The sequence below is a fragment of the Temnothorax americanus genome, unplaced genomic scaffold (genome assembly GCF_048541705.1).
Source record: "Temnothorax americanus isolate GAGA-0224 unplaced genomic scaffold, ASM4854170v1 Scaffold22, whole genome shotgun sequence".
Lineage (NCBI taxonomy): Eukaryota > Metazoa > Arthropoda > Insecta > Hymenoptera > Formicidae > Temnothorax > Temnothorax americanus.
The window spans coordinates 558,046-568,041 of record NW_027509360.1 but is presented as its reverse complement, the minus strand read 5'-3'; the positions used below and the strand labels follow the sequence as shown (position 1 = coordinate 568,041).

The 9,996-nt window shown below is 36.5% G+C and overlaps 1 protein-coding gene across 1 annotated transcript; it reads left to right on the top strand.

Moving 5' to 3' along the window:
- On the top strand, window positions 1-9,427 carry Gdh (glutamate dehydrogenase, mitochondrial). The gene is made up of 8 exons (XM_077407170.1): window positions 1-736; window positions 4,681-4,881; window positions 6,325-6,558; window positions 6,882-7,039; window positions 7,172-7,327; window positions 7,591-7,801; window positions 7,891-8,045; window positions 8,427-9,427. Exons 1-8 carry the CDS (start codon window positions 289-291, stop codon window positions 8,541-8,543), a joined length of 1,680 nt encoding a protein of 559 aa, XP_077263296.1. The 5' UTR covers window positions 1-288; the 3' UTR covers window positions 8,544-9,427.
- The last annotated feature ends 569 nt before the right edge of the window (window positions 9,428-9,996 follow it).

Here is a 9,996-nt window from a genome sequence, read left to right as displayed (position 1 = left end):
CGACTGGGGCACGACACGACGCACGACCGACGACGTATTTCGTGACTTCGTGGACTTCGTCGTTCGTTACTCCACGTTACGCCGTGAAGCAAGCGGGACGGCGTCGGGTGTGCGCGTCAGAGTCAGAGACGTCAGAGTCAGTTAGAGCCGATTGGAGTCGCGGCGGACCTGACTTTGTGCTCGCGGTGAGGCTCGCGATCTGTGAGAATCGGCTAAACCCGCCGTCGCCGTCAGCGCGTTCGTCGTGTCGTCGCGAAGCGTCTCCATCGTCGCGCCGCCCGCGAGAAGATGTTTCACCTGCGGAGCCTCGCGCGGTCGTCGTCGATCGCCCTGAGACAGGCGCCGGGTAACGACGCGCGGAGCACGCCGAGCCGGGTCACGCCGGCCGCCTGGCACGCGGCGACGACGGCCCGCCGCGGCTACGCCGACCACCAGATCCCGGATCGTCTCAAGGACGTGGCCGAGGCGCCGAATCCGCGTTTCTTCGACATGGTCGAGTACTTCTTTCATCGCGCCTGCCAGATCATCGAGGACAAGCTGGTCGAGGATCTCGACAAGCGCTCGCGCGTCTCGATCGAGGAGCGCAAGAAGAAGGTCAAGGGTATCCTGATGCTGATGGAGCCGTGCGACCACATACTCGAGACCACGTTCCCGCTCAGGCGCGACTCCGGCGACTACGAGATGATCACCGGCTATCGCGCCCAGCACTCCACCCATCGAACGCCGTGCAAAGGAGGTACGGGGATTACGCGACCTTTCTTATTTTTTTTGTGGTCGACGGTATCCCGACTCAGTGACTGTCTCTTTTATAGCCGCAGTGACTCAGGGAACTGATCGAATCGTCCTTGTCGTTGAATTCTTCAGTTGAGAACAGAATCGTAGATAATCGCTCGTTTATATGCTACGTCGATATCGAAAGGTCATTTTTGTGGATTGCCTTTGTCGAATTGGTTCTGGATAATTGTTGTGCGGTATATGTTCGATCAGTTTCACGAGTCACTGTGTTTAATGTTAAACTAACGAGGCTTTAAGACCGAGTTTGATGATTCGATTCGATCGGCACGAGCGGGCACGAGTGCTTACGGCAAAATGTTTAACTATAATGTATAAAATGTATCATTTAATTTAATATTTCTTTTTATAAAACATTGATAATTCTATCCGTTATAACAAAACAACGCATGATGTTTTTTGACAAGTTAACCAGTTAACTGATTTTGATTAAGTTAATTGGAGTTTGATCAGAAGGGCCCGTATACGTATCGTGAACAACAATAGGAAGGAAATGAAAATACGGGAAGAATTGCAGGGAATTAATTTCGACATATAAGAAGCTATGTCTTTTATCGCTATGTGTTTGTTGGTTTGTTTTACTTTTTTATCGCGAACCGAAGGATTCAATCTGGATAGATGGAAAAATTCAATCTAGATAAACGGAAAAATTTAGTCAGATTAAATCAAGAAATTATTGTAGTATTTATCTCGCTACTGGGGTGTGAAAATCAGACGAATGTTCTTGGGTTAAAAGAGTTTGAACATTCTCACGTTTTCAAGATACTTGAAACCGTGCCGTAATGATAGGATGGTAAGCGATTGAAGATATTATCGTTGATACACGCGAGTGATAACGCGTGACGTGCCTCTTTTTCCTACATGATTTCGCGATATCACTGTAAATACCTTCAGAAACACATTCATACAACACGAACTCGTCGCCTGATTTTATAAAAAAATATATAGATATAAGTTTATAATATATAACACTTCGTTTTCAACCTATCTTTAACATTTTTTTGTTTCGTTTGTATTTTAAAGAGTTAAAAATAAAAGAAGACAATTTTAATAAGTAACCAGTATCTGAATATGAAATATTTCAGCTTTATTAATGTTATTTAAAAAATATCGTAATTTCGATTAATTTTCGATCGACTCAAAATACGAACAAAATACAAAAACGAGAAAGACTCTATTTTTATATTCGACAACGTTTGGCTAAAGTAAAAAAAGTTGCAAACGGGTAAACTTTTTTTTTTTAAATATATATATATTATTGTCTGTCTTTTATGATATTTCAAAAAAATAGCCAAGCCATCTTTTCGATGGATTTTCAAAAACTGGAAAATATAATTCCAACTTCCATTGAGTTGCAAAAAAAAATGAAGGATACGAGAAGAGGTTGGAAAAAGAATACAAGTAGAGATTTTTGTTCCAACGATATTAATGAAATTAAAATATTTTTTAGTCGTATGTGTATATCGATACATATATACAAAACTATGTATTCACAGACACGAAAATATAGTTATAACGATATTTTATTTCATAATGTTTTAAATACATAGCTATATAGCTACAGCTGGAACGAAAGGGTTGAGCAACGCGTATATCTTTTTCTGTATACATCTCCTTTTCTATATATCTCCAGTATATTTGCAATATAGTACGGTACATTTTGTCATTTTTACTCCGCATATAATTTTTATGAAAAGTACGTCTTACAACAAATACATCTGCATGTATATTCGATTAAATTCTTGTGTGATTAAAAAAGAAGATTAGTTATAACTTTTCGCAAACTTCTACGCATTAATTGCTGCAATAATTCGTCTACACGAGGAAAAAAAGAGTAATATAGTCCTTGTCTGATCGCGTTACGTTGCTGACGAATTAAAAGTGCTTCTCACATTTGTTAGCTACATATCTCTTGTTTCAACCTGTTGTGGATCGACTGACAGAAAGGAGGAGTAATGTACGCATATGTAGCATTAATACGTAGACATAATAGTTTGTTAAATAACTTTTAAACGAAAGTCTGAAGCCGCGGGCGGCACGTTTATGGACGGTACTTTTAGATAATGATATAATTACCATTATATCGTGTTTGCCATCTGAATCGAGATAATATCGTTTATTCTCTCGCGAAACAAGTCGGAAATGCTCACGGACGAATAAACGAATTCGGAATTCCCCCCGAAGATTCGGTATTGTACGCAAATTATTGCAACGTCTAATCGCAGAAAGTCGGGTTTGTTCGAGTCAACAGAAAACGAAGATTGATAAAATTACGATTTAATATGTGAGTTTAAACGTATATCAATACTAAAATCTTTTATATTGCCATCTGTATTATCTTTTGTGTTTGAAAAGAAAAGATAAAAAGAATTTCCGTCCCCGAAACATTTCTCCGACACAGCTGTAAAAAAATATTCTCCTGCCTGATGAATCCCTCGCGTATATTGATCTTTGATCTTGTTTTTCTTCAATTTTCAAAGGGACTTTTCCTTTCGGAAAATCACATAAATCATCGTTTTTTTTAGGACACACGCTATGGATTATTATTATTTTAACAAACATCCGTCTTTTTGTTGAACGCAGGTTTGTCTCAAGAGTTTATTTTTTCGTTTCGTTTATACTTATTTAAAGACTCTAACTGACCAGGCATTGGTACATTTACCTTAAACTGTTAATTTAAAAACCAACGGAACCGAAAAGAAAAATATGAAAGACACTTCCGTGCCATTCTTTTTCCGACGAAGGATCTATAAATCTCTTCAAAGAATCGCGTTGCGTGGTTTATTCCAGGATTTATTTCTATAGAAAACAAAGAAAAAACAGAATAGAAGAAAGAAAAGTATTTTGAAGAACCGGCCTTATATATAGTAACTCGTAGCGCAGTAGCGCACACATTTACAATTAAGCGTAGTACAATAATTTGTTTGCCAAATGTATAGGCGTCTGAATAAAGTTTAGTCGAGAGAGACAACGTTTTTACTCGTTCAATATTTAAAATATTACGTCGTGTCTTTTGCACGTAATATTAGGCGTTTTCTGAGCTTTTTGTTTATTCATGTCAGGGCCATTGCCTGAGCGACCGCCCTAAAATAAATTAATTGGCGGGCACGTTTAACGACAATGACATATGATATTTCGGATCAACGAGCTTGTAGAACAAGTTCTCGTGCGTCTCGACTTTTTTTTTATAAACGTTATGTCAAGTTATGATTTATTTCATCTGGCGATATATATATAATTTATTATTTGCTGCTAAATGTCACGAGAAGAAATGTCGCGATTAGAAAAACTTTATTTTATAGCTGCAGATACATTAAGGAAATTCATATTTCAAAATTTATATATCTAATTTTAAATTTAAATTTATTTATTTTAAAAATAAATTGATTTGTTTTCTGAGATATTTGTATAATCATGTTTCATAAAACTTTTAATTGAGACAGATAACGATAACGAGATATAAAATAAAAATTGTTATAATACATAGATGATGTAATAAAGCAAACTATTTGTTCGCTGTTTATAAGGTACTCGAAAAGAGATGTCAAGTGGCTTACCAGCTGTTAAATAAATTCATTATCGAGGCGGCATTACGCGTGTCACGTGAAATTTTAGAGGTAGAATATAAATTGGAGAGCAAATAAAATATGACTATCCGCGCGTGATGGAAAAACGTTCGCGAAACGTCGATATTATTTTTAGATTTCTTTTTTTATAGCTTTACTGCTACGGGCAGTTCTCTTGAGATAATAAATGAAGGAAAAAAATGTGTCATGTGCTCGTACACTTCCTACCTTTTTATATTATAATTTTATTATTAGAATGTATATAGAAGATATACCTATAAGATCAATTTTTTTCTCTACAAAAATGGTTTTTTTATTATAGGTATTCGTTTCTCGATGGACGTTTCACGGGACGAAGTTAAGGCCCTGTCGGCCTTGATGACATTCAAATGTGCGTGCGTCGATGTACCGTTCGGTGGCGCAAAAGCCGGAATTAAGATCAATCCGAAGAACTATTCGGAGCACGAATTGGAGAAAATTACCAGAAGATTTACGTTGGAATTAGCGAAGAAGGGATTCATCGGTAAGAATTTGCGTCGAGCTAAAAAAAAAGAAAACAATCGAGAAAAACTCTGTTCTTCGACCGAAGCTTCGACGAAGACAATCTCTGATGTAACATCATCATAAACGATGCGAACGGAGGCGTGACGATTGAACGATAATTATAGACATCGCTGAGAAGACGTGAAAACATCTTAGGTTCTACCACTGCTCTCGTAATGCCAATCGCTATACAGAATTCACCGCCGTTGCGTCACAAACCAAATGCTGAGGCACAGCTGGCTTGCACGGCCCGATTATCATGAAAATTTATTAGCGAACGGTACACGCGAATGTAGCGAGTAGATTTTGAAGCGCACTTTACTTATTGACATTTTTATTCGCGTGAAATATTTGTGCAAAAAGAAACATTAATTGCCAAGATACATATATAGATAAATGTGATAAATATACCGATGCAAGATTAAAAATATGGGTAAACAAGTATCGCGTTATAGGATTGCTAAGTATAGTATAACTAACATTGTATAAATGTTTATTTTTGTCGGCTTGAGCAAGTTAATTATACCCCCTCGCGGCAATCTTGTATAACTAGACTTTGATACTATATATGCATGAAGAAACATATATGTATACAACTTTCAAACTATTAGTAGAATCAAAAAGATATTGATTTTTCTTGAAAAAAAAATCGAAAATGTTGAACAAATTGTTTTTTCAAGAGATAAATGAGTGAAATTTATAAAATTAATAGTAAATCCAAGAAGATTCCATTTGCCGACTAAACGATCGCTAACAGTATCAAGCAACGTGCTTGTGCACGAACGAGAAATCAATCTGTATTTCAACTTATTACGGGCAATAATGCTTGTAGGCAGTCGCTCTGTGCGCAATAAAGATTGTTAGCAATCGAGATTGTGGGTAATCTGATCTGAAGCGAATGACGTTATTGGAAATTGTTTCGATGAAAACCGCTCTTTTCGCTTTGTACTTTTACAAGATCGAATGAGTTTTAACGATCTCCTGCGTTATATGTCATCAAAGTTCTTTCAACAGTGGTTGATTGAAGTATGCCAAGTATGGCATTCAAAAATGACGATATAAAATATTTAAAGTTACCAAAAACTTTACCTTTTTGTATATCTTTATAACCGCTAATGAGATAAACTCGCATATAATACGTGCGTAAGGCGGGTTTGGAAATTAATCAAACGTAGAATTATCGTTTCATAACTTATCATTCCTTTTTCGAAATAAGTGAAATTTGAAATGAGTAAAATTTTCAACTATTTTTGGAACTAATAATAAAATAAAATTTAAACTTGTAATATTTTTTCTTATTATTTCAAGATATTTCAGTATTGAATTGGAATAATTATGTATTAACGAAATATCGAGATTTTGTAAATTAATATTGTCTATTTCTACATCTTTACATTTCTCAAAAAGAATTTGTACTTTCCAGGACCTGGAGTTGATGTTCCCGCTCCCGATATGGGCACTGGCGAACGGGAAATGTCGTGGATAGCCGATACTTACGCAAAAACTATCGGCCATCTCGATATCAACGCGCACGCTTGTGTTACTGGCAAACCTATCAATCAGGGCGGTATTCATGGTCGTATTTCCGCGACAGGACGTGGAGTGTTTCACGGATTAGCAAATTTTATCAACGAAGCTGGTTACATGGGCATGATCGGTACGCTTGTAAATTGATTAGCTGTTTTAATTGTCAAAATGTATCGTACGATATTAAATTAATTATTTCTAAATTACAAATACATAAATACAACATAGTAACAAAACATTGTAAGAATTATATAAATTATAATCTTTTTTAGTCGCACTAAAAGAGATAACATTTTATCAGAAAAATGTCAAATTATTATAAAAATAAATTTTACATTGAGATTATGAAAATTTAAGCTTATACCTGCTATCTAGTGTATCATCTTATAATATCTTGAGATTTTTAGTGGCTCGTTAGCGCTGAATAAATAAGAAAAGTATAATGATCCGTAGGTACTACGCCCGGCTGGGGAGGTAAATCATTTATTCTCCAAGGTTTCGGTAATGTTGGTTTGCACTCTATGCGTTATTTACATCGCGCGGGCGCCGCATGCATAGGTGTGATCGAACACGATGGAGCCATTTATAACCCAGAGGGTATCGACCCAAAGGTAAACAGTAATTTGTTTTATGTAAAACTATTCTAATTTTTTTCCACAACATAATTACACAACAGGATTTATGATAAAACTCCTTTTCTTTTACATATTGATATTTATGATAGTTATTTCTATGCATTTCAGGAATTGGAAGAGTACCGCATAGAAAACGGGACTATCGTTGGCTTCCCTGGTGCCAAACCATACGAAGGCGAAAATCTCATGTACGAACCATGTGATATATTTATACCTGCGGCCACAGAGAAAGTAATAACCAAAGAGAATGCTGGACGTATCCAGGTAAAGATTATTTTACCGCATTTGCAAAACTTATATTGATATTGAATTAAACTTCACTTTGAATTGACGAAACGTTAAAATTATCTGATTTTTAATCGATTTCTTGGAAATGTATTTTTATTTTTCATATATTTTGCGTATTATTCTAAAAATTATCGAAAAAAAAACTGCTTTGATACACCATTTGCATAATAATGAAATCTTAAAAAAGATCTCGGACAGTAATTAAAAAATGATAATTAATCCAAATCATATTTTTGAAGGCAAAGATTATCGCAGAAGCTGCTAATGGACCGACTACCCCTGCCGCAGATAAGATTCTGATCGACAGGAATATCCTTGTAATCCCGGATTTGTACATTAACGCCGGTGGTGTCACAGTCTCGTTCTTTGAGTGGTTAAAGAACTTGAATCACGTTTCATATGGCCGCCTTACTTTCAAATACGAAAGGGAGTCTAATTATCATCTCTTAGGTACGTTAGACAACAAATTTAATTAAGGTTGATGTACAAGCACGGCCTTTAAAATAATAAACAAATAATTTACAAATTTATCTTTGTAGAATCGGTGCAAGAGTCTCTAGAGCGTAGGTTTGGTCGCGTTGGCGGCCGTATTCCCGTCACACCGTCCGAAGCCTTCCAGAAACGTATATCTGGTGCCTCCGAAAAAGACATTGTCCACTCTGGTTTAGACTATACAATGGAGAGATCCGCTAAGGTAATTAATTAGACTTAATCAATCAATCAATGACTTACAGTCCAAATAGGACCCGGGCCTCTTTAAATTTTTTGAGGTTTTCGAGGCAAGATTTCGTTTTCTGGGAGTAGGTTGTCAGTCTACCGCCCAACCCCCAACCTTGAGGGTCGGTTTCCTCTCCAGATACAGAGAGGCTCTCGGTGGTTCGCCATCGCCATCCGAGAGGTGACGATCGTGGCGATAGAATAAAAAGCGACGAATTTTTGGTCAGATTTTAACCTGAATTTTCGACTCACCAAAGCAGTGCACATCACTCTGCGCCACGATCGCCACAATTAATTAGACTAATCAATATAAATTAGACAAAGCGAAATCCAACGTATATATTTTCTTTTTTAATAGGCTATTATGAAGACTGCCATGAAATTCAATCTCGGACTCGACTTGAGGACAGCCGCATATGCCAATTCGATTGAGAAGATATTTACTACTTACTCGGAAGCTGGTCTCGCCTTTTAAATATTTTAGTCGTTAGATCGTACGCAGCGAATATCGTAACCAACGATAAAGACAAAGTCAGTTTTTACGTCAGTATAAGCAGCAAGAGAAGCGACCTGGATTTATCATCCAAAAGATATTCACGAACAGTTGACGGTTATGCCAAGTCGTAAGAGGTATGGTATCCGAAACTTGCGATGGAAGCGTATCCCATGCAGAATCATTACTCGTCATGTTATGCATCGTGACGGTTTGCCTAGTTACGCGTATAGCCTCGTAGATCAGATATTATGACACCGTCGAGCAACAGTACGAAATAACTCCCGAAGGAAGGTCGATATATCGACTTTTTTTTTTTCTCTGTAAGGTAGGAAAGGCCAGGCTCAATGCATTTTTATATTTTACTTCTACGTATAGGATACGGAGAAGTATCGTTGTGCAAAGCTGCCGTTGAGATAACTCGCTATTTATGAATAGCGGACTTGTAATTCGCCATTTTTTTCGAGTATGTCATTTTAATGATATCGCTGTATTTCATTGCACTCGCATAAGGGAAACATTCGTGATTTTATCTTACGACAAGATTGGCTCTTACAGAGCAGAGAGAGAGAGAGAGAAAGAGCAATGAACGATATTTCTCGGATGTTACACGCAACATAATTGTTATACATGTGCGATATTCTATTAATAAAGATACTCAAATTCTGAAAGTAAACTCTCTTTCACACACATATACGAACGAATACGTAAATGCGTCGTTTGTGTGGTTGCGTTTGATACATCATATACGTATACTAACGGATGCTACTACCGTAACGAATGTGTAGTACTTATCCATTACACTTTGCAAGTATAAAAATATGAAAATTGATAGATTATAACTAATACCGTTTTGTCGATTTTAATTTGCATTGGTTATTGACCTCGCACTTTCCGCCTATATCCTTGACTTGCCTTTCTCTATCAGATATATGTATAAGGAGGTAAGTTCCTCTGCAAATGGTGGCAAATGGTTTCCTTCCCACATGCAATATTCACGGCAATGAATCGTGCACAAAATACGTACGTGTTTTATCTTATAATAGTACGATTTTTTCGACATTAGATCTAATACATATAAATACGGTCGAAATAGAATAAATTTATCTGTTCAATGAAATAAATATAAATCGCCTCTTTAAAGACGCGATTTATATTGACTTTATGTTGAAAAACTGAAAAATTTGATTTATACATGTGCATATTTTATTTATTTTTTCACAAATTATATAAAAAGTTATAAGTTATTTACTTGAGCGAATAATCTGCTGCTATTCATTAATGATAACAAAATTATTTTTAGCGTTTCTGTCAGTTAGCTATCACATCTTATCGTATTGCACGAATGTGTGCGTTTGCCAACTCATGTTGCGTTCCTTAGAAATTGCTAGATATATTGATGTAATTGTAATAATTTTAAAACCAAAAGGAAGAA